Source organism: Sphaerodactylus townsendi, linkage group LG09 (assembly GCF_021028975.2).
Source record: "Sphaerodactylus townsendi isolate TG3544 linkage group LG09, MPM_Stown_v2.3, whole genome shotgun sequence".
Lineage (NCBI taxonomy): Eukaryota > Metazoa > Chordata > Lepidosauria > Squamata > Sphaerodactylidae > Sphaerodactylus > Sphaerodactylus townsendi.
In genome coordinates, this window is record NC_059433.1 from 59,485,137 (window position 1) to 59,510,588 (window position 25,452).

At 41.6% G+C, this 25,452-nt stretch overlaps 1 protein-coding gene across 2 annotated transcripts in view; it reads left to right on the forward strand.

The window, feature by feature from the left end:
• DNAJC5B (DnaJ heat shock protein family (Hsp40) member C5 beta) overlaps positions 1–25,452 on the forward strand; it is a 47,700-nt gene that overhangs the window by 21,292 nt on the left and 956 nt on the right. For both annotated transcript variants that reach the window (XM_048507751.1, XM_048507752.1), the window contains exons 3-5: positions 3,987–4,117; positions 13,547–13,760; positions 17,747–17,918. In XM_048507751.1, the coding sequence (XP_048363708.1) occupies positions 4,011–4,117; positions 13,547–13,760; positions 17,747–17,918 (493 nt within the window). In that variant the 5' untranslated portion in view covers positions 3,987–4,010. The remainder of the gene's footprint in view (positions 1–3,986; positions 4,118–13,546; positions 13,761–17,746; positions 17,919–25,452) is intronic.

Below are 25,452 nucleotides of genomic sequence, written 5' to 3' on the forward strand. Positions count from 1 at the left end.
GCTAATATTATTTGATTCTTATATACCTTTTAAAAGTATTTGTGCACAGGGTAAAGGATATACTGCAAAATGATTTTTTAAAAAAACCTAGGATAATTCATCCCATCCATAGGAACCAGGTTTATAAATCTTGTATATTCACTAAAAAATAAAATATGACAGTGTGGATTATGACATCTTATATTACCCTTTACAATATAACATTGCAGTCTTCTGCACATACTTGGTATTGTTCCATTGAATTCAATGGGCCCTCTTTTCAATGAACATGCCTAGAACTAGGCTGTAAATATGAATAAATAACACCAGAATTTGAAATCAAGAACAATTAAGCACCTCAACTCGCAAAGAATTTAATAAATTGGATTGCAGACTTTGGGTTGGATACAGCCAGCATTTTAATTCAGTCTACCCTCTTTACTGTAGCCCCTATTCCACATGGTTTTTGTCCAACACCATTCAGCTCCCATTATCCTTACTGTCACTTTCTCTGGTGGTGAAGGGAAATCCCCTCTTCTATTTTCAAGACCAGAAAATCTGGTTGGATCCAACCCACTGTATTTTAGCATGAAATCTCCCACTGGTGTCAGAAGCTAGACCTTTGTGAACTGTAAAAATACATGAGAGTGAAGACTGAGTTGCCGTTACGCAGTTGATCTATTTGGCTGTTGTTAACGCTCAAAGGGAGTTTCATGTAGACAACAAATAATAGTGAAATCATTAAAAGCCACTGTCCATCTGATACATTTTATTAGATGCTTATCTTGTTGCTAAATATTGCCTAGATCCTGTTCCAGTTGATTTCACTGTGTGCAATGCTTGTCATCATGTCCCTATCATGTTAAACATGTGACTGACATAGAATTCTCAATAAATAACATAGAACGCAGGTGTCAGCTTAGTAACTAGAAAACATGAATGACCACTTCTCTCAATTCTTAGAGGAAAGGAAAACCAGCTTTCATTTCATGTGCATGTTGTTTTGTGTCATTTATTTCCTTCAGGTAAAGTCAATAAATACCAACGAAGCCCAAGCACTTTGATACCAATATATTTATGTCAAAAACACTGTTGTAGAAAGACATAATGAATATAAAATAACATTATATTTCCCAAGGGAAAGGAAATTATTGTTCCTAAAGTTATCAGTTTAGTGTATACTTTGTTTAACATTTATTAGTTTGGGGAAGCGGGGGTGGATAGCACATCTTTGTGGTCTGCTTTACAGACTGAATATAATGAGAAATTCATTTGTTACAATATCAATCCTTAGCAAAACATGGGTCAGTAAATTATGCATGAATTGGAGCAGAGTCATGTTTCTTGCTGAGCAGTTAGGAGAGAGGAGAAAAAGCTAATGATCAGTTTTACCTGAAACAGAGTGGTTAACTTAGGCTGATTTCCTACCATGTGAAAGAAAGTAAGGGAACAGTCTCTGTGACCTGCAGCACTGGTGCAATATCTGATAGGATCAGGCACTAAGATTCCCAGGGTTTTTTGAGACCACATTGGATGGTTTTACATGAGTGCCATGGACTGTGTCTAGCTTCCAGTGCTGATGCACGAGGTTTCCCCCCCTTGTAGCCAATATAGCACAACTGCGATACATAAGGGTCGTTGTGCTGCACAGGAGAAGCTGGAAAGAGCTTGAGACTGAAACAGGAAAAGGGCATCATCTTATTCATTAGACAACTAAGGTCTGGGATAGAGAATAGGACTTACAGATTTCAGTATTCCAGTTAAGTTTAAATTGGGTTTCTTGGTAAGTGGACAGCATTGCATAGTGCTGCCTCTCATGTCCGTGTTTCTGCTCCTAAATATGAAGAGAGGCCCTAGGCTGTTCCACGTGAGGCCCTACACCCAATCTCCTACCCTCACGACTAGAGAAAGGCAGAAGAATGTTTTAAGCAAAATTGAGTAAAGCCGAGGATGACAGATGTTTAAAATTCCATAATTCCCAAAATCAGTATAGAAATCAATGCTAGTCAGAGGCACAGTGCTCATGGGGACATGTGAGGTCACTTGTTCCCGGGCACATGCCAGCTGGTCACATTGGGGGCAGAGAATAGCCCCCCACACCCCTCAGCCCTGCCCTGCCAGGCTGCTTCTTCGGCTAGGAGAGTCTCCACCAGCCAAAGGAACAGCCTGGCAGGGCCGGGCAAAGGGGCTGCCCATGGCAGGCTCCTGACAGCTAAGGTAAGTGGGGCACAGGGGGAAGCAGGGGAGCAGGGTGGGGGCACCCAGAGCAGGTGTTGCCCTGGGCACCATTCCCCCCACCCCCACCGCCTCTGATGCTAATGACAAGTTACCAGCTTAAAAGACAGTATTATTCTGAAATGGAGAACAAGGAAAATTACTGAAGGGTTGTTTAGAGACTACAGTGCATTATGACAGCATGTGTAAGAAAGCCTATGACAGTGTCAAAAATATTATACATCTTGGCTGGAGGCCCCCTAGATTTTGAGACCCTAGAATTCTGCCTGCCAAGGCTGTAGGTAAATCTGACACTGCAGTGATTGGTGCTGTTTTAGCTATAGACTGGAGCAAATCAAGGAAAGGTTGCTCCAGTTATCCTACCCACGCCTTATCCCTGTGCCAGTACCCACTGTACACTACTTGAAATGTTTCATGGTTTATCAAATGATGGGAAACTTGAGACAAATATGACCAAATAAGAGTGACAACACATTATCAATCCTTCCTACTATGTAATGGTGATGGCAACAAGGCTGGCTCCATTTTCTTCCAGCACTTGATGCATGAGATACTATCTGTCAATTTTTTTCTGGGCTTTATAGAGACATATTTCAGGTACTTGCGAGTATAAGCCCAGAAGATTTATAGTCTTACTATGCCTCACTTATAAAAGCATTTTGTGGACAAAATAGCTTGCATCCACCAAGACTAGAAAATCCAATACAATCTCATGATGCTGCTGGTGTGAATTCCATGATGCTTCCACTTGATGAGGTCTGATGAAATGGATAAGGTACTCCAAAGTGTCTGTGATAATTGCAAGTTGGGTTGGTCTGGTCAGGTGGATCTGAAGTTGTCAATATTCAGGTAGTAGCTGGAAATTACAACTGATCTCCATGCGGCGGACATCAGTTCACCTGGAGAAAATGACCACTTGGTTATTTATTTATTAGATTTCTTATACTGCCCACCCTCGAATGGCTCTGGTTAGGTATTATATCCCATGGAAATCCCTCCCTCCGCAAACCCTACCCTCTCCACTCTGTACCACCCAAATCTCCAGGTATTTTTAAAGATAATAATGAGGTGGATAAAGGCTGACAAATAAACTGAACCCAAATCCACACAAGAAGCTGTCAGCATGAAATTGCTCAGCCACAATGTGCCCTGGTTCAATGAGAAACTTGTTCAGGGAATGAGTAGCCACTGTGTCCTTGAAGAAGTTGCATTTCTCTTGGAAAGGCAAGCTAATAACCTGGGGGTGCTGCACAGTAGCATCAGGAAGAGGTGGACTGACAAGACAAGGTGGGTGAAGAAGCACTGGGCATCTGATCAGGCAGGAAGCAGGAGGAGAACCTTGAGGTAGACTTGCTTGTATGTAGGATAAGTTTTGGAGAACACCAGGCAAACCAGGCAGCTCAGATTGCAAGGGAAAATATAACTTTCCAAACCATCTGGATCAGGGGTAGGGAACCTGCGGCTCTCCAGATGTTCAGGAACTACAATTCCCATCAGCCCCTACCAGCATGGCCAATTGGCCATGCTGACAGAGGCTGATGGGAATTGTAGTTCCTGAACATCTGGAGAGCCGCAGGTTCCCTACCCCTGATCTGGATTGTTATATTATCTCTGTATTCTGTGGCATATTTTTGTTTTGCAAATCACCTGGAAGCATTTCATGAGGGAGAGAGGGAGGATCAGAGTTTGAAGCTTTTATTATATCAAAGGTTTGCTTTTTTCTCTAGTAATTCAGAAACATTAGCCCTGTGATATCTTTTCTTGCACATTAGAACTCCTGGAAATGCATTGATAAGATGGCTGAACAAAGGCAGCGAGCTTTATCTACATCAGGAGAAGCACTGTATGAAATCCTGGGTCTTACGAAAGGGGCAGCCCGTGATGAAATTAAGAAATGTTACAGGTATTTATGAAGCTTTTAAGCATTTCTTAAACTGAGGTCTGGGATAATATTTTTAAGGCGGTGAGTATCTTACAACTTTCAGATATTCATAATAAAACTATGGAAAGCTTTTACTTAGGATTGCCAACCTCCAGGCAGGACCTGGAGATCTCCAGGGAGTACAGCTGATCTCCAGACAAAAATGACCTCTTGAGAGGGTAGACTCTTACTATGGCCTTGTTCGTTCAGTGGTACTACTGAACTCCACTTTAAGTGGGGCTGCTGGCCCAACCTTCTCTCTTTGAAAAGCAAAACCAGAGTGTTCCCCCTCCTTCCCCTCAAACCCCCCTGGAAAGAAAAAAATCCATAAGAACAAAAATCAAGTGGGAACAAGATGTAGAAAAAGCAAACAGATAAATATCATGTTAGTTAGGAGGGAAGGGAGACTGTGAATGTTCCATACAGGCTGCATCTGGTTTCAGTGACTTTAAAAGATAATGCCCACATGTTTTTAATAACTATTTTTTCCCCACAAACAAAAATAAGTTGATCAGATTAAGGGGGAAAAACACAATTTTGAAGAGGTGAGAAATCTGAGTCAGGTTCCTATAAATATAATGGGTTGCTATTCCACTGATAGAAGAGGGAGAAATGAAATTCTGTCTGATTTCCTATCTCATGGTAGCTGCTGACCCACATGACTTTTTGTCTGTGATGCTTCTCAGAATAAAGGGAACACAGTGGAGAAACATGAGGGCAGGGAGGCTTCTTCCAGGATTCTTCATCTCATTTCAGAATGGCAATTGACTGCTGTGCCTCCATTTGCTGTTCAGCAGATAACAAAGGAAGAAACAAAGCTTTCCCATACCAAAAGCCAGGAAAATAAACTCCAACTGCCAATTTTAGTGCAAATGCTGCATGAAAACATAAAAACTTCCTCCAAATAATATTTTTTTCTGCTTTAAGGCCAACGAACAAGGTGCTTAAGGCAGACATTGCATTCCCCAGCCCCCCAGTTTTATTTGTATATTCTAGAATGTTTCTGTCTTCATGCAAACATCACCTGCTCAATGCATAGCGAGAATATTCACTACCAGAGTCTAAAACCCCACAAAAGACTAATGAAGAGAACACTCATCAACCCCTAATAGCCCAAGTGCACCAAATCAAGATGATCAGGGCAATTTTTATTCTTCCTTGTAGAGGCGTTCCTCCCATTGGGCAAAATGGGCAGTTGCCCAGGGCACCCCCTTGTGGGGGGCACAAAAACTGCAGGTTTGTTTGTGGGATTTTTTGTATTTTCAGTGTTTTTTTATTTTTGGCCTGCAGATAGCACAGTTTTTAGGCTAGCAGCACCAAAATTTCAGGGATGTTTTGGGCGACTCTCCTGATGCCATCACCCAGATTTGGTGAGGTTTGCTTTAGGGAGTCCAAAGTTATGGACTTCCAAAGGGGGTGCCCCATCCCCCATAGTTTCCAATAGGAGCTTAGGAGATGGGGCTACACCTTGGAGGGTCGATAACTTTGGACCCCCTGAGCCAAACTTCACCAAACCTAGGAGGTATCATAAGAAGAGTCTCTTACTGATACCACCCAGGTTTTGTGAAGTTTGGTCCAGGGGGTCCAAAGCTATGGACTCCCAAAGGGGGTGCCCCATCACCCATTGTTTCCAATGGGAGCTAACAGAAGATGGGGGCTACACCCTGAAAATTTGGTGCTGCTAGCTTAACAATTGCACCCCTGACAGCAGGCACCACCCAAATTTTCCCAGATTTTCTTTTTAAATCCCCCCTTTGGCATGGAGTTAAAGGGAAAATCTGAGGTCCCCAGTTTAAACACTGAAAGTGATTCTGTTTCAGGGTGGGGGAGATCAACCCCAAAATAGCATCACTTTCAATGTTGTTTAAACTGAGAACCCCAGATTTTCCCTTTAAGGTGGATTTAAAAAGAGAATCTGGGCTCCCTAGTTTAAACACCATTGAAAATGATGCTATTTGGGGGTGGATTCCAGCATTGCTTGTTTAAACTAGGGAGTCCAGATTCTCCTTTTAAATCCACCTTAAAGGGAGAATCTGGGGTTCCCAGTTTAAATAACATTGAAAGTGATGCTGTTTCCCCCAATTGGGGGGACTGGATACAACACCATAAAATGTTTTCATAGCAGTAATAAAACATTTTGAAAGCATTTTGAAAATGTTTTAAAAATATTTCTGCTGTGTGGCATGGCCTATTGCCGTGTTCAGATTAGTAAGTTTGTGCATGTTCTATAATGTGATGGTGACTTTGAAACGACCTGGTGTAAAAAATCATTGCTTGGTCACAGTGGGGGAGGGCCACTGCCCATGGGGGGGGCGCCAAACTCCAGTTTACCTAGATAAGCCACTGGGTGTAGCTACAAGGGGACGGGGGTGCGCATTGCACCAGGCACGCGCCCGGGGGGGGGGGCATCAAACTCAGGTTTTGCCCAGGGCTCCAGTTTTCCTAGTTACGCCACTGCTTCCTTGATACTTTTAAGGGAAAGCCATAGCAGGCAATAAGCATGAGTGACTGTGGGTGCTGTTTTTTTAAACGCAATCCTTGTCCCCCAATCATGACAAAGATGCCACATTTCAGGATCAAACAAAGACTAGTACCATTTTGATAGATGCACTCTCTGTCACCCTGTGCTGTTTATAGTTTTCTTAAGAAACAGGTTGAAATTTCCAAAGGTGTTGCAAAATATTGTTGGGGGGAGGGGGGATACCAACTTCCTAAAATAAAATCAGGTTTTTATGGCAGTTTGTAATAGTTTCCTTCCATTTCTTCAGAGAAATGGTGCAGCCCTCTAGTTTCTAAAGATCATTTTTTTAAAATGCTCTCACTGTGGTAGACTATATCACAATGTAATCCTGAATGGACACCCTTTTAATGGAAGTCAGTGGGGTTTAGAAGGTGGTGTAACTCTGCTTAGGATGGCATTTAAAACTTCTGCTGCTGATTCCCAGAATTAAATTTATGGCTGACACTGTACCTAGTCATTTTCTCAGACTTCTGGCTTGTTTATATTGGTGTTGATTTCATATTCTGTTGGGACCAAGATGCTCTAATCCCCAAAGGGAAGAGTTGTCATGGAACAATGCAAAGTAAAGTGGTTTTCATTTTGCATTGTACATGAATAGTGATGATTTACATAGAAATCTATGGTAAAACTAACAGGGGTGCCTTATCCATCTTTATTAGCAATTATAGGTAAAAACAGAGGCTGCTTCTGAATAAAGTGGAAATATCAGAGGGATTCACACTTAATGGAATGGTTGTAAATACTTGCAAGACAAAATGATGAGTCATCTTCTTGGATTTTTTAAAACCGATCCTTTCACTTGTGTTAATTAGTTTCATGAATCTCCAATCCTGCTGCTGAACTAACTAGTTTGCAATGCCATATCATAATCCTATAATACCTGACTTCAAATTTCCTATTGCTATTAGTTAGCTTGGTCTTTGCCAGAATGACAATACCTATGATATTTAAATGTTATAAATATATATTTTTCCTACCAAGATTGGTACCAATTTTCTACCAATTGGTATCAATTTATCACTTAACTGAATATTCAGAATTTTAAATGAGCTGTCAGGTCTCCACTTCAAGTGTTCATTTCTCCAAGTTATTATCCCTTACAAAAACCATTGAAATGAATAGGAGCTTCTCATTAACATAATAGCAGAGAGTAGAACTTCTACCGGACTTTGCCTCTCAGCCCATAAATGTACCCCAGTGAGGTACTACCAACCAATACAACCAACTAGTTTACTAAACATCCAGTATAAGAATGCACTAAGCACTCTAATTCTAAGTACCACTTAGAAGAAAATCCCACTGATTGAACTGAGTTATGCTTCCAAGTTCCTCGTGTTTAGAACTGCAGACAACCTCAGAGGAAAAGCGAATTAGAGGTCAACAGACCCTAGAGAGAAAAGGGTAAAGGCATCATCCTCTCCTAAAACATTCAATTAGGTCAGATTAGTTTAAATTCTGTTTCAATTAGTTCAGATTAGTTTAAATTCTGTCGCTCCTTTAGAGCTATGGCAGGCTTTGTGTATTCTAAACACTCAAATCACATTCTTCACCAAAATAAGTCAATCTAATGTCACTCTGCAAAATTATAACATTTAACCTTTTTTTTGCATGATTCATTCTGAATTTTTTTTTACATGCTGCATCTTGCTTTTGCAGGTCATGGAAAGGTAAGGATACTGAAGCCACATGCCCAGACTTAAAGACTCTTTTCAGCACCTCCCTGGCATCTAATATTTCAATAGGCAGTGCAGGAGTGGTTGCTTTTTCAAAGGGAGAGAATGCTGAGATTCTCCAATCCCACACTCCCTTTTCCCATTCTCTTGCAGAACTGCTGCCTACACAAAGCAGCTGATGGGACATTGCAGCTCTGTTTAAGTTTCTAGACTAAGGCAAGAAAAGCACCACACTGTCCAGCCCTATTTCTTTGAACAAAGAAAGGCGAGGCATTTGTCATTTCATTCCCATTAAGCACCTATTTATTTTAATATTGCTGCTAGTTGTTGGTCGTTGAGCAGCCATTAGCATTCAACTCCTTCTGCTAGTATATATGGAGGAATGCAAGGGGGGGAGATATCTTCTTTCCTTGGACGTTTTTATGATCCAAAATGATGAACATCGATGGCACCGCAACATATTGTACGTGAACACTAGTGCACAATGCATGCACACAGATATCTCTTATCTAAATAATACTAATAAAACATGGAGTGTTCAGCTGAATGCTATTTAATTTGTTTAGTCTTGTCTAGTACTGTCTCATGCACTATCTAGAAATATTTCTGCTATGTGTCCCATCCTTACGATAAACTTTTCATCTTTTATGAGAATGAACATCACTAGATACTCCTCCCATTTCAGCTCTGAATACAGAACAACCAAAGTCAGTGGAATTAGAAGGGTATTGCTCTGCTTAGGACTGCACTTAGAGAGCAGTGTGGTTTAGCAATTGCTAGAGAGATGGACTGGCATCTAGGACTGGAGAGATCTGGTTTCGTCAAACTCACATTTTGCCATAAAACTCACCAGGTGATCTTGAGCCACTGACTTTCTCTCAGCCTCATTAACCCACAGAGTGGTTGTTAAGATAAAATGGAGGAGTAGAGAAACAGTATCCCTGGAGGAAGAGATAAAGACTGGAACACTTCCCTTGCATCTCTTTTGAGAAACCTCATAACCTTTGAGAAACAGAATATCAATTATTTCTGTTGCCACTAGAGGGCACCTGCTAATTACCTAATTGCTAATTTTAGAAGATTCTTGTACAAAAGCAGATAAAGTTTCCAAATCTTTAAAACCATTTTTGTAATTATTTTCATAATGGGAATGCAATTATCTGTGTGCCATAGGCTCTACACATCTGTGTACCATAGGCACTACATACCAATGCATGCTCCGTGTTGGACCCTTTTACTAGTGGTGTTTTGAACCCAAGTCCTTGGTGTAGCTTTATAAAGGTTTTAAAACCAGATTAATGTGTACATTCTAGTACTATAAAGCATCTTCATTACTTGCTATCTGCTTTTCTGTGTATTATTCTTACTGAAATTTGTTTAAGCATGTGCTGGTCAGTGGGTTTATGCTTCGTTTTCACAATCCACCCTAATCTGTTGTTACAGTTGTGACATAGGGTTGGATCTAGATTATATTTCCCAGTGTCAGAATGGAAGTTTCCTGCCTCCTCCTCCCACTGCAGCCCACTAATCTCTACAAAATTCTGCTTATGAGGAATAGAGGACCCTGAGGATTGACATGAGGGTATCTGCAGAGGGAAGAGGAATTGGTAGGAATTGCCAATTTAATCTGGATCCAACCCATATGCTGACATTTTTATGATTTTATCTTAATGAAGCATTGGTTTCATTGCTTCCATCTAAATACATTTCTGTGTCCTGTTCTTAGAAGAAAAATTAAAACCTGTAGGCCTTCTAAATCCCCAAGGATTACTACCCTTGATACTCAGGGACTAGTTTCAATCAAATTGGCAAAAGGCTGTTCAAGGCACACTGCAGCAACTGGGATAAACCCCCCCCCCCTTTTAGACCTGGGTCTTGAACAAGCTCAGTCACTAGTTAGACAAAGAATACACAATACAGAGAGACAATTAGATCTAAGCCTTGTTCCTATCTATTTGTCACCGGACAATCTTAAATATCAGGTGCACAATGCACCCTGCATCCTACTTATTTTTTTTAGAAAACAAAATTCAAAGGAGGATGCTAACATTAGCTAGAAGCAATACCCTCCCTTCTGCAGTATTAGAGGGCAAATGAAAGAATGTTCCCTACAAGCAGAGGCTGTGTGCCTGCTCCCTAAATGAAGTTGATACTTTTGAACATAAGTTCCTAAAATGCCCTAAATATAACAAGCTTCAAGATGAAATACTAGGACCTATACTGGCTGATTGGGCAGAGAAAGACAACAAATGGAGATTGGACCATTTACTTCTGGGATAGAATCAGTGGGTTTCTAGATCTGTAGCACAGTTTTGCTTTCTGGTAAATAAATACAGAAAATCAGGCGGACAGATTTTCTGAGCTGTTAAGTGCTGCAATAATGATTACTAATTTTTTATTCTGATGCAATTCCAAAAGCTGTTGGAACTTCTTTATTTTATATTTGATTGTAGTTGTTCTTATTACTGATTGTTGACAGCAAATAAATTACAGACAAGCACCCCCACCTGCATCGCTCCTTCTTAGATCATGGTTTTGGTAAATCCATACTCCTTGCATTGACTGCTGGCTCCCAGACAGGATTGCCTCTCCCATCTACTACAAGATGCACCATAGCCTCACATCTGCTCATTCCATCAGGACTAGATCATGCCTCCACCCTTTTCAATAAAGTTGGTATTCCCAGGACTCTCATTTGTAAACCCTGAATTAATTTCTGCATATGTTTATTTATTTATTGTGTTTATATGCAACCCTTTCCCTTGCAGACTTTGGTTCAGTTGCAGCCTAATAATAATGAGCAATCTACTTGAATCATTTTAGTTCAAGGTATATTAACAGATTCTTGCATTTAGATAGAAGGTTAAGGATACTTAGGGTGTTGTGGGTTTGCTGGGCTATATGGTCGTGTTCCAGTAGCATTTTCTCCTGACATTTCGCCTGCATCTGTGGCTGGCAACTTCAGAGGATCTGATGGTAGTAAAGCAAGTGGAGTATATATACCTGGGGCCATACAACCAAGAAAACTCACAACACCCTAGTGATTCCAGCCGTGAAAGCCTTCGACAATACATTAAGGATACTTACTTTGTGGCTTGGACCAAGTGTTAAGTGGTAACAAAATTATGTTCCACTTTCACAGGCTGAAAATGACTGTTTGAGCAAAAAAGGTTCTTTCCATCAAGAAACTCTGACTTCAAATTTTTGTTCTTTTTCTTATCCAGGAGATCATTTACACATCCTCCCCAATGAATCCCAATTTGGAGAGGCAGGCTCTGATTTTGACAGAAAACGTGTTATATTTGTAGTCAAAGATTCCCCCACTTCCCCTAGCACTTCTTTTTCTCACATTGATTTATTTAGCTGCTCATTTCTACAACTTCACACAGGAATCCTCAATATTACCTTAAACCACAGCCCAGTTTTTAATAGCTGACTGTTAGGAACCTATATTTAGGTGGCAATCAAAAATATTTATGACCCCCCTCCTCCCAGCATTTAGAGAAAATGGTATCTGGGGCAAGTACTGAAATGGAACACATACCCAAACACATTAGAGACAGAGGACAGTTTTCCCCTTGGGTACTGGAGGCTTCCCTGCTTCTGCAACAGACACTGCTCCCAATTTTACCCTTGGAAATCTGTTGGGATGAGGGGATTGGCATTTTTAAAAAATTAGCTGACAAATGCATGGGTATTTTAAAAAACATTTACTTTGCACAATGCTTGACTAATCAAAATTCTAAATGCAGCACTCAGTAATCTGTTTACCTCACAAAGCCCATACTAAGTAATTTTTACAAATCTTTTGACAACATGCCTTAAGTTGTAACTTTACCTAAAATCGTGCATTGGGTTTTAGTTTCCATATTGCAACAATTTCATTTGTTGAAATTGTTTCAATAACAATTGAAACAATTAGTTTCCTATATCAACAATTTACCATTCTCTTCTGGGGGTTATTTTGCTCCATTAAGACTGGAGAAGAAGGGAGGGCTGAGAGGAAAAGGGAAAGAATATTATAGCTGAGGGGAAGGGAGGGAGTGGGGGAAAGGTAGGGAACATTGTGGCTGGGGGAGTAGGAGGGGGAAGGAAGGGAACAGTGCAGCTGAGAAGGAAGGGAAAGGGCTGGGGGTGAATGGAGGGAATGCTGAGGCTGAGGTGAGAGGGAAGGAAGGAAGGGAACAGGGCTGCTAGGCTTCCAGGCCAACCTGGCAGCCTTGGTGCTCCCAGATGTCCTCACTCAGGGCATGCATCGATCTCCTTGCTTTAGGGAAGGGGAAAAGGAAAGGCTCAACCTGGACACACCCCAACGTCCTTGCTCAGAGGAAGTGGAGAGAAAAGAACAGAACACACGAGGGCATAAGGCCACTGGATCAGGGCATGCCAAGGGATGCATCCCCAACCCCGCAGCCTTGCTCCTAGAGGGAAGGAGGGGGCAGGTGGCAAAGTGCACCCATGTGACCCATTGATATGATGCCTGGGGTTCCCGTTCCCTTGTGCCCCCTAGTTATGTTCCTTCTTACTTCCAAAGAACCTATCCTAGCTACATTTATTCAGCTATAAACTCTGGTGTATACAGAGCATCTTTATCTTTTGCATATTTGTTTAGGACTCTAGCCCTCACATAGTTTCCTGGAAGTAATCCCCCAGTCAGCAAAGTGGTACTCTCTTCCAAATAAACTCAAAATTATGTGTTCATGCCCAGATGTACTGTGGTTTCAGGATGAAATCATCAGAATCTCAGTTTGTGTGATGTTAAAGGAACACATATTTGTACTTGTGATTATGGAGAGAAATCAGTACAGGTTGCATACAATATAATCTTTACTATTTAAATATACAGTGTTTCATAACATTATCCATATAATTTTAATTAAAACAGCTTTTTGTTGTTAAGCAGCAAAGTATTGAAAATCATTTGATATATTTCTTGTAAAAATATATATATTAAAGTATCTGCTAAAGTAAAAAAAATCATATTTTCTATCGAAAGAATGCAACTAGTAAATCTGAAAAGAAACCACGGACCTATTTGAGTGAAGACCTAACAAAAAAATGTAGTATTAAACAATGATTATTGGAACAAAATCTACAGTGATTCAGATTTTTTACGGTAAATCTACCATTTGAACTCTCTGCTCAGGAAATAAGTGTTTTTCCAGCACCAGTAACAGTCCGCTCACAGCATTCTCCTCCTTTTCTTGCTTTCTTAAGGAAGCTGGCACTGAAATATCATCCTGACAAGAACCCTGATAACCCAGAAGCAGCAGAGAAGTTTAAAGAAATCAATAACGCTCATGCAATACTAACTGATGTATCCAAAAGAAACATATATGATCAGTATGGATCCTTAGGGCTGTACATAGCCGAACAATTTGGCGAAGAAAATGTCAATACATATTTCATGCTTTCTAGCTGGTGGGCAAAGGTAAGTACTCTAATGCAAAACTAGCTCATCTTTTGTTAGCCTGGTTCTGGTGTGGCTGTTGGAGTGTTCACAGAATTCACATGGACGATGGAACCGCCACAAAGTTCTAGATAATGTCAATTTAGAGTAAGTTTCAGCATCCGAAAGAGCTTTGTAGAAACAGTGGCCCATCGTAACTTTAGAAACAAGAATAGCAAAAGAATAATAATTTGAAACACGCTTTGAGGGATGTGCTTAATAAAGGAAGTTTCCGTGTCCCTTTCATTTGCTAATTAAATATGCTGGATGCCACTTTAATCGCCTCAAGACATTAATTATATTTGAAGCTGGAGCTCCAGGTTAATTTTGACTTTCTTTTCAGTAATGACTAAATGTAAATGACTCATTGCTCAAAGTGAAAAGTCCTCTTGGTGTGACAACCAGTTAATAAGTTTTTGCAGCACAAACTTAGCCCCATTCTGGGCTATATATGGCACGGCGTATGCGTAAGCAATAGTAATACATAACACTGTGTGCGATTATGGCACACCTTGGTGCCTTGCAGAGGGGTAGGGGAAAGGAAGTGGAAGATCTGAGGTGGAAGAGGTTGGGAGAAGAACAGAACAGTACAGGCTGATCTAGGGTAAATGGATCTTGAGGTTCTGATGGCATCAGAGGTCTTACTCATCTGGTTTGTTATATAATCCTCAGAATTTGGCATTTGTGGGTGTACAAATCTCATGCTAGCACTTCAGTTAGTATCTGACCAAATGCATTGGGCCTCAGGCATGAAGAATGTGTCAGATTTCACACCTAATGTGTAATCCTCGCTGCTATTTTGAGCTGCTTTGGGGCAGAAAAATTAACTTAAATAGAACATAGATACACGAGACTTGGCATTTTGCACAAGAGTTTCCTTTTTAAATTTTGTTATATTTTTTTTCTTCTGTGAGATCCTCTTGCACTTTGGTTTAACCAAATGAATTTTCAGTGTTTAATATTGTTAGGAGTCCCAGCTTTCCCCCAGTATATTTCTATGCCTTTTATAGCCACATAACTGAAAGACACATATAAAGAGCAAGGCGCTCCAGCTGAGAAATGCAGTAGCGAAGCTGAACAAAGCAATGTTTCAAATTTTCTTGTTGTTCTGGTGTGACAGAGTCTAGACTTACTGTGTCAGGTTTTACTTATGACTAAAGGCACAAGCAGATGTGAGGAAGGTCACAGATCTCCATTCACACATTTTAGAGGCAGCATAGGGACCAAGGATTTAACCCTTAACACCCACACCCACACCCACACACACACACACACACACACAAAGTTTTGCTCAACCAACACCTGCACTATTATTAACTCTCTCAATGGGAAAGGATGAGTTTTAAAGGAGCTTTTTTTTCTTGATGTAGCCAATAGGAGAGAGGAGATTTCAATTAGCAAAGTCACAAGTTGGTAGAAGGGTTCGGCCTTCAGGATCTTTGTTATGTCAGTTTGTGGCCTCAGGCTTTCTCTGTATATGATCCTCACCTGGACATTGCCTTAAATGCTTTCCTGAAATTTGGGATTGTAACTTTGTCTATACTTGCAATAGAATGAGGCAATAGAATACTAAAATGGTAGACTTCACTATATCACTTCAGATTACAAATTATAATTTTGAATGGTCCTTATATTTCAAAAAAAAAATCCTAGCAAGTAGAAAATCAGCAGAGCAGGAAAAGAGCCAGGGGAGAACCTTTTTGACTGATGTGCTAGTTTTCTATCTCTAGGCCCCTTCCGCACACGCAAAATAATGCATTTTCAAACCTCTTTCACAACTGTTTGCAAGTGGATTTTGCTATTCCGCACAGCTTCAAAGAGCACTGAAAGCAGTTTGAAAGTGCATTATTCTGCGTGTGCAGAATGAGCCATAGAGAATTATTTTGAATGAGAGCATTTAGAATTGCAATTTGTTAGTTGGAAGTTTTGTGGTCAACCTCTCTGCTTATTTGTCTGCCAGTGTAGCCTACACACAAGACGCTGTTAACACATGTATTGAATTTCTGCCCACCACACACCTACTGAAAGCATCAACTATCTTAAAAGGTGTCCTTTCTAGATATGGTCATTTCCAAAACTGTCACTGCAAATAACTGTAGATGTAATTCCTTAGAGGAGTTTTATTTACTTCATTTATACCTTTCTTCCTAATGGAGACACAACGGGGTTTACATCATTCTCCTCTCTTCTGTTTTATCCTTAAAACCAATACCTTGGTTAGGCTGAAAATGTGTGATTGTCTCAAGGTCACATACAAAGCTTCAGTAGCTTTCAAACCTGTGATTTAAACCTGATCTCGTGGATCCTAGTCTGACACTCTAACAGTACATTGCAATTAACACTAAAACCAGAGGCGTAAGGGCGGGCAAAATGGTGGCCGACCTTGTCCCGCACCCCCCTTTTGTGGCACCCTGCATCCCCACCCCCTTATAGCTCTGGCACTGATTAAAACCCTAAGCAGTGTTTTCCTGGAAGAAATAGCTACTTCAAAGAGTGGACTGTATGGCACTATAGCACTCTGAGGTCCCTTCCCACCCCAGACCTCACCATCCACAGGCACGGCCCCCCCAAATCTCCAGGATTTTCCCAACCCAGAACTGGCAACTGTACAAGCTGAGCACACCCAGTATGTCTTTATAAGCACTTATATCTGGCAAGGGCTCGGGAATTCTTAATGAGCACATGCAGTTTGTCACACTGACTTTCAAAATGCCTCTCAAATATGAGGAAGGAAGAAACATTTGCTGCTCTGTCTCCTGGACAGGAGTGGGAGATAATGAGCAGGGACTTCGGGGGTTATCTCCTATTGAGCCTTGCTCATGCTCACAACTCAGGACTGTCTCCCCATATATGTCTCTGTCTCTTTTCCAGTTTGTAAAAGCTAACACAGTGTCATGGTTAAGAGCGGCAGACTCTAATCTGGTGAACCAGGTTCAATTCCTCACTCGTCCACATGAAGCCTGTTGGGTGACAGTCGCAGTTCCCTCAGAACTGTCTCCGTCCATATGAAGGCAGACCACCTCTGAACATCTGTCCCCTTGAAAACCCTCCAGGGTCACCATGTCAGCTGTGACTTGATGGCACTTTTCACCACCAAAGCTTTTTGACCTAGAAAGAATGTCTACCACCATGCAATCCTAAGAAGGGTTGCATCCTTCTAAATCCACTGAAGTCAATGCACTTGGAAGGCTATAACACTGCTGAGGGTTTTATTGTTAATTGTAATATACTGTTAGAGTGTCAGACTAGGATCTGAGAGATCCAGGTTTAAATTCCAGGTTTGAAAGCTATTGAAGCTTTGTATGTGACCTTGAGACAATCACACATTTTCAGCCTAACCAAGGCATTGGTTATGAGGATAAAACAGAGGAGAGCAGAATGATGTAAGCCAGTGGTGGCGAATCTATGGCACACATGCCAGAGGTGGTACTCAGAGCCCTCTTGGTGGGCACATGCACCGTCGCCCCAGTTTGGGCACTCAGCAGTGGCATAGCGCCAAGGGGGCGAGAGGTGCGCAATGCACTGGGCTCATTCCCCTGGGGGGGCACAGTGAGGGTTTTACGGGGGCGTGGCAGTGTGTTTTGGGGCATTCCAGGGCAGGGTGGGGGCGGATGAGGGTGTGGCGGGGCACAGGCCGCATGCATGCCCCGGGCGCAGTTTCCCCTCACTCTGCCCCTGGCACTCGGTCTCTAAAAGGTTCACCAACACTGATGTAAGCTATGTTGGGTCTCCATTAGATAGAAGGTACAATTTAAAAAAAACTTTACAATCCAGTTTACAATTCAATTCTTCTTGCTCTGGATGCATCAAGAGTTTTTTCCCTACGTTCCAGTCTAGATCCATTAATTGAACAGCCTAAATAATGTTTAAAACAATCCTGTCCATTTGCCTCCCGTGTGTGAAAAAGGGTCCTATCTATCAGCCTTCCAATCCAGTCAGAGTCTGTGTCTCTCTTCCATTCCCCCCAGGGCCTGTTTGCTCTTTGTGGCCTTTTAACAGGCTGTTACTTCTGCTTCTGCCTTTGCTGCTGTTTCAACTGTTGTTGTGGCAAGTGTAAGCCCAAGCCACCGGAGGAGGAACCGGAATTCTGCATGTCTCCTGAAGACCTGGAAGAACAAATTAAGACTGACATGGAAAGAGGTACTTATTATAGTGGTGGGTGGATAAATACTATTTAACCAAAATAATAATAACAATAAGTGCAGTATTTTCTCAAATACATACCCTGAGGTTTTACTCCATCTGTTCAGTTTTGATTTAATTTAGGAAAATTGAAAGAAATGTTTAATTGCATTCTTTTCATCCTGCACAGGTTATTTTGTTAAGGGCCAAGCAGGTTAATGTCCTTATTAATCTGTTTGCTCTCCTCTCCTTTTTCTTTCAGCATCATATGCTTTAGAATATGCTAATTTCTACCTTTGTAACTTTCATTCCCATTGGTAATTTCATTCCATCCTAATATTGCCATTTTTTTCTGACAGAGAATCTTTACTTTTAACAGCTGTCAAGGCAGAAATTTAACAGGTGTGGTGATTTCCTCTTTCTTTCCCCCTCCATGATGGGAAAAACTGTATCTGCTACCGGTAGTTTTATTTTCTTCAGAGTACTGGAACAATAAATACAGCAGGGCTGGATAAAAACATCCTGAAGTTCTATAGTAAATTTAAGAGGCAGTATAGCATTAAAAAAAAGTATTTGAGTAATTTTTTTGTATTTAGAGGTCCTTCGTTATAGGAGGCCCCAAATTATTGTTTTCTTACCCTATGCATAAATTTAGCTCTTCTGTTAACATGCAAAAAAGAAAGATTGCCATTAGGGTGAAATAATCAGTGTATTACATGGTATACATTTATAAAACTGGACTCACTGAAGCTTAAGTTCCAAACATAAGAAACAGTGGAATAATAATAATACTAAAGGCCAAACTTTAGGGGGAAATCCCAAGATCTCTTTGCAGGGACTCAAGCCATGGGGAGAGTCACGCAAGGTGATATGATCATAGGAAAGCAAGTGGTGTGGTGAGCAAGCGACATGAGTGGGACGGATGAACGAGTGGGGCAAGCAGCATGAGCAGGGCAGATAAATGGGGCAGAAGAGTGAGTGGAGCGGGCTGGCAAGTGGCAAGCAGGTTGAGCTGGGTGGGTAAGCAGGACAATCAAGCTGGGTGGGCAGGCAAGCGAGCAGGGTGGGCAAGCCGCTGCAGGTGGACAAGTGGTGGCGGGGATGGCTAAATGCAGCCCCCACATCACCCAGGTGAATGGCACCTGGGTCTAAGCCCCGCTCCCGGTACATTGTTACATGGAGTTTTTGTGGCTACCGGTATGTCACATGGTGTCATTCTTGAACCAGAGCCTTTCTGTCATTGCCCTGAAGAGCAAGGTTGGAGGGCCCAAAAAGTGGGAGGCCTCTCAGTATCAGAAGGCAAGTGACATCCCTACTGATACACCACAGCCAACAAACCTATTAATCTAAATCTTCAGTGAATAGAATAGAATAGAATAGAATCTTTATTGGCCAAGTGTGATTGGACACACAAGGAATTTGTCTCCGGTGCATATGCTCTCAGTGTACATAAAAGAAAATACATTTGTCAAGAATCATAAGGTACAGCACTTAATGATTGTCATATAGGTCTAGTAAGCAATCAGGAAACAATCAATAGTAATAAAAACATAAAATGTAAAATCATAAAATAAAATGAAATGAAATGAAATGTCAGCACAGGCTATAGTCATACAGTCATAATTGGGAGGAGATGGGTAATAGGAATGATGAAAAAAGTAGTGCAGTAATTATATAATAAATATATAATAAATAGTTTGACATTATCGAGGGAATTATTTGTTTAACAGAGTGATGGCATTCGGGAAAAAACTGTTCTTATGTCTAGTTGTCTTGGTGTGCAGTGCTCTGTGACATGTGTTTAATTGTAAGGGAAATATTTACCCACTCAAAATGCAATATCGTGTGTGTTCTTTAAAAATTTTTACAATGTATTACGATGTAACGTTTTAAAAACTCTTTTGGTATCAAAGGTCGTTGTTTCTCAAACATCACAGTTAATCTGGAGGGTGGGAAAATGCTTTGAATAATGCTCATTGGCATCACAAACTGTCCTTTCTCCTGTTGCTTCAGTTTTTACTGATTTTTTCAAAAGCTTTTTGAACATGATACAGCTTTTCCCTCCCTCCCCATCTAATCCACTATAGCAATGCTGATTCAGGTTGCAAGTTTGAACATAAACCCCACTGAACATCATCTGACTGATTTCTGAGCTGTAGCAGAACAAAACTTCCCTGTGAAATGCTGTTTCTGGGGGATGGGAGACCCTGAGGAATGACATGAGGAATCTGCAAGCAAAGGACATTGGTAGAAATTGCCAGATTACCCTGGAGCCAACCTATTGTATCTTCATTTCATCAAAAGATGTGAAAATGCAACCTGGTCAATGATATCATTTCTAATATTATTGAGGACATATCAGGAACACATAAATGAGCAGTAAAACCAGCCTGCCCACCTTATGTTCCATCTTTCCCATCTCTGCCATTTTTAAATTCTGCCTCCTAACTTAAATAGCATAGACAGGATCAGGGTCCAAACATCATTGGGGCAGTACAAATGTCTAACATGGGCCTCCTCCTTTTCAATATAATGATCTCATCCATGGCCAGATTGGGGCGGGGGCGGAGTAGGTGCCCCAGGCGGCAGGCAGAGAGGACACAGCAATAAGAGGCTTGGGAGGAGGCTCAATTGCATGGAGGAGATAGCTTGTTCTGCAGCGTGCACCCCCATTCCCCTGATGAGGCTGCTCCTAGAAGGCTGAACTGCCCAGCAGTGATGGCTCATGGCTCAATCTGCAGCTTGTACACCTTGTTCCCCTAAGTGGGCTGCTGCTATGAGATGTGGGGAGGCTCAGTTGCCCAGAACAGATTACTCATTCTGCAGCATGCACACCCTGCTCTCTGATGCTAGGAGATGGAGGAAAGAAAGAAGGAAACCCTGGGCCTCAGAAGAGAGTTGCAGTCTTTGGTAAGGCCAAAGTCAGGCAAGACGATGTGGATAGGGCGGTATATAAAACTAAACAATAAATAAATAAATAAAATAAAGCGAAGAAGAAAGAGAGCTAAAGGTTTCTGAGGAAATGTTCAAAGATGTCAAGTTCTGTGCCAAGGGAGACATAGATCCCTGGCCTGTCCCAGAATGTCCTAAGCCACACCAGCACAGGTGCAGCATTCTGTGATGGCGGGCCTGGGGAGGAATGGTGACTTCTGCAGGCTACACAGTACCCACTGGGGTAAGTGACCCCCCTGCCAGAGCATTTGTCCCTTGCATAGGGGTAGGCACCTGGCTTGCACAGGGCTGTGCTGAGTCCAGAGGGAGATTCCACCCCCCTCCCCCGGATTGGGCTGCCCACTTTCAAGAAGAATCCAAAATAACAGGCAGCACAATCTGGGGAGGGGGTTTGAATCCCCCTTTGGAGCTGACACAGCCCAGTGCCAGTGTGGGTGCCCATCCCAGCAGCGCAAGGGACAAATGCTCCAACGGGCGGGGGGGGGGGCGCAAATGCACTGGCTGGGGAGGGGTTACTTACCCCTGTGGGCTCTGTGCAGCTCCGCAGTGCCCAACCCAGACGCCACCGCTCCTGCCCTGGCTCAGCGCCAGCATGACTGAAGATATTCCAGGGGCAGGCCAGGGGGAGGAGCCAATCTTAGTCAACCTCCACTGCCCGTCCAGCCCCCTTGCGTCAGTAGTGCCTGCTTCAGAGATACACCATATTTTTCGAGGCATATCTCCATTATCCCCTAGGGGCGATTCTCGGCCACAGATGGGGGGGGCATACTTGTTTTTTCAGTGCTGCAGGGAAGCCCTTTGGAGGAGGTGGGATGGCACCAGAGCAGCGCCGTACCCATCCACTGGCCCAGTCTGGTTTGGGCAGTCCATCTAGTAAAGTGGAGTTTGTGTTGGAAAATTATTCCTGAAGAAACTCTGTATCCTTTTTCCTACACAAATGGTTATAAAATTTGGTGGGTGCAGTATTATAATACTTGCATTCCTATACCAGGGAAAAGCTGTACCTGCTGTTCAGCTCAGTAGTTGTTGAAGGCATAGAAGCATTCTCGGGGGGGCGGGGGGGGGAGTGTTATGGAAACAACAGGAGATGGTGTTAGATGAGTAACGGAACTTTTACTGGCCTGATTCTGAGATTGTGAATTTGGAAAAAACAAAAGCCTTATGCAAGCCTGCCCTTTTCTCAGACAATCTGAATAAACACAACGGAAATTACAGTGTTTCTTATTCCAGAAAATCAGATGTCAACCCTCGTCTACATACAAACACATAATCACAAATGACTCTGCTGTGAGGAGGGAGGTGTCTTTTCAACTGAAACAGTTCAAAGAGAATGAATTTTAACCAATACAAACTGATGGTGGCTGAAACAATATACTTGATTGAAAATGGTGAACCCTTTGCACAGTGGCAGGAGCTCTTTCTTTATCGTAGGATTGTTTCCTGTGGGGTGAGAACTGGCCGTTACCAATTTGCATTTTAATTTTATGCATTCATGCGGAATTTAAATTGTTTGCCACTGAAGCTGAGATCAAACAAATGCATGCCAGGTGGCAAATCTTACTTTGTGAGGACTCTCAAACTAGAATGTCCTATAAGTTCAAGTTCAAATCTTTGTGCAGTCCCTGAGACACCTCTTGTCAGTATCATTTACCATTTAATTCAGAAAACAGCTTGGACATTTTAAAGCTTTTACAGTTTTTGTGCCCTTATGATTTTGAAGAGATTCAGGGATCATATTTTAGGTCCCTCCTGCTGACTGGAAGAATCAAAATGGGACATAGCACTGCTTCCTGCTGTTAGGGGGAGTGGAATCAGGGGCAAGGAGTAAACCTTCCACCACAACCACCGCCTGGGGCTTACATACCTTAGGGACTGTCTGTCCCCTTATGTCCCTAGTCAACCTCTGCGCTCAGCAGAGGCTAATCTGCTGGTGGTCCCGGGCCACTCTATGATCCAGCTGGCCTCTACCCGGGCCAGGGCCTTTAGTGCCCTGGCCCCTACCTGGTGGAACAACCTCCCCCCGACCATCAGGGCCCTGCGGGACAGAATAGTTCCGCAGGGCCTGCAAGATGGAATTGTTTCACCGGGCTTTTGGTGAGGCCGGCCAGTGAGGTGCCATCCCTACATACTTTTCCATCTGGAATTACATTCAGATTCAACTGCCATATGACTGGGCTACTGATATTGCTGCTGCTGTTGACTAGGTTTGTGTGTTGGAGGTACAGGATGTTTTAACGTGTTTTAACTGAAATGTATTATATTTTTATTGGGGCATATGGATTTGTTTGTTTAAGCTGTACACCGCCCAGAGCCTTTAGGGGATAGGGCGGTATAATAAATCCAACTAATTAATAAACAAACTAACTAACTAAAATGGAACCCAGTCGGCACCCATCTGTTCACTTTGGCTCTCTGTTCAGAATTACCCTCAAAATCACACAGCCTTTAGAATTCCACCTTTTTCAGCCAGCCAATATCATACAGTTTTGACTTAACTCCTTGTGGGCTGCAGTCCTCTTGCAAAAAATAAGACTAAGTGTTGACAATCATGACAGCTACACCTGTCTGTCTAGTGAAGGGGATATACAACTGTGTATTTTCCATCACACCGTAACATGGGCAGCTGTTGAATACTTTTCTGGCCTATTCACAATATGATTCTTCATGGAAAGTGGCTGCAAAAGATCACTATGAGAAAGAAGCAGTAATCCTGTTCTAAATAATTTAATTATCAGAATGGAGGAACATTTTGATGAAGGAGCCGTCACTACCAAGCATTTTTTCTAACATCTTCGAAAACCATTTATGATGATGGCTGTCACAAAACGTGCTAAGTATCATTTTGAACTATCAATACTATTACTTAGATGTCTTTTGGATGCTCTCATTCAGTTCTGATCATGATAGAGCCATTCTCTAGTACAAAGAACCTGACTCAAGAGAGAAAACTTCACTATTCCTTTCACTGGGAAAATGTTCCATTATTATCAGAATGGAATTATTTAGAACAGGATTATTACTTCTTTCTCATAATGTTCTTTATTGTTACTGTAGTGCTGTAGTTGCTGAACTGGTGCAGTGATCAGGAACAGATGGATTCTAATTTGGTGAACCAGGTTTGTTTCCCCATTCCTACAGATGAAGCCTGCTGGGTGACCTTGCTAGTCACAGTTCTCTCAGAATTCTCTCAGCCCCACCTACCTCACAAGGTGTCTGTTGTAGGGAGAGGAAGAGAAAGGAGTTTGTAAGTTGCCTTGAGACACCTTATGGTTGAGGAAAGTGGGGTATAAATCTAAACCCTTCTTCTCTTCTACTACTAGTTCTGCTCCCCCTTTGTTCCGACAGTGAATGCTCTTTGCTTTTGAACTGTTGAACATACCGCCAACAAATCCGATACTGTCCAAAGTTTTAGACTTTCAGTATGGCACGTGTTTGCTAAAGGAATGGTTTTCAAAACAGTCACCTTTCATTTTGTAACATTCTAATGTCATTGTTACAAAAAGGAAATGACAATGCTGCTAGAGGTTATAATAATAATTTACTTCCTGCTTGCAGTGGTGTGCTGATAATATACTATTCAAAGCCTGGAAAATATATGTAATGGTGGCTGCTTTTCTTTCAAAAGTGCACCTTCCATTTCACATATACTTCTGGCTCTTATATTGAGGCAGAATAACAAAGGGTAGAAGGCCATCATGTTTGTGAAACTTTCTAGTATCTATCTTGCTACTGCAAAACTAGATGGGATTTCAAGACAGACTGGATACTGATTACTTTAGACAAACTAAATTGAACAGAAGTTTAAAAGCAAGAATATAGCTTTGGGGTATAAGATTATGGGGTATGTCAATATAATAAGACAATCCCCGGTTAGGGGTATGTAATAGGTAAATGTATAATTGTTCATTTTCAATGATATCTGAGGGTTATTTGTATGTACTATGTTACTAGAATCTCAATAAAAAAAATTTTTGGGGGGGGAAGGCAAATAAAGATTTAACAAAGAAGATCTAAAAATAAGAGTATATAATTTAAACTAAAATCTACTTTATCTCTGTTTAAATTACTTTCTCAGGATTAGAAGCTTTACAATAAGGGAATCATGGTTTAAATTAAGTTCTCTTAAGGAAAGTTTAAAAGTCTTTGGGTTTGTTTAAAACTATATAATTGTGTTATTTATATTTTGGAACTTATGTACTGTATTATGTATCACATTGTTGAATAAATAAATAATTGAAACTAGAAAAAATAGGTGGGTCACTGGATTCCAAATCTTAACAGTATTATTTTGCTGATAATAGGGTAGAGACCACTTAAGTTGGAGGGTCTTTAGGCTAGAGGAAGTCTCAAAATTTTGCTGTAGATCCAGTAGATTCATATCATTAGTTTCTTCTTACCTCTAAGGTCTGTGATATTTAATGTATTCTAGTAAGTCTTCATGGGAGTATCTAAACATTAGTTGAACTCTACAATTATTGGTTCTGATGGGTTTTCCAGGCTGTGTGGCTGTGGTCTGGTGGAAAACCCACCAGAACCGGTTGAACGGCCGTGAAAGCCTTCGACTCTACAATTATTGTTCAGCAGAAACTGGACTTTGTGT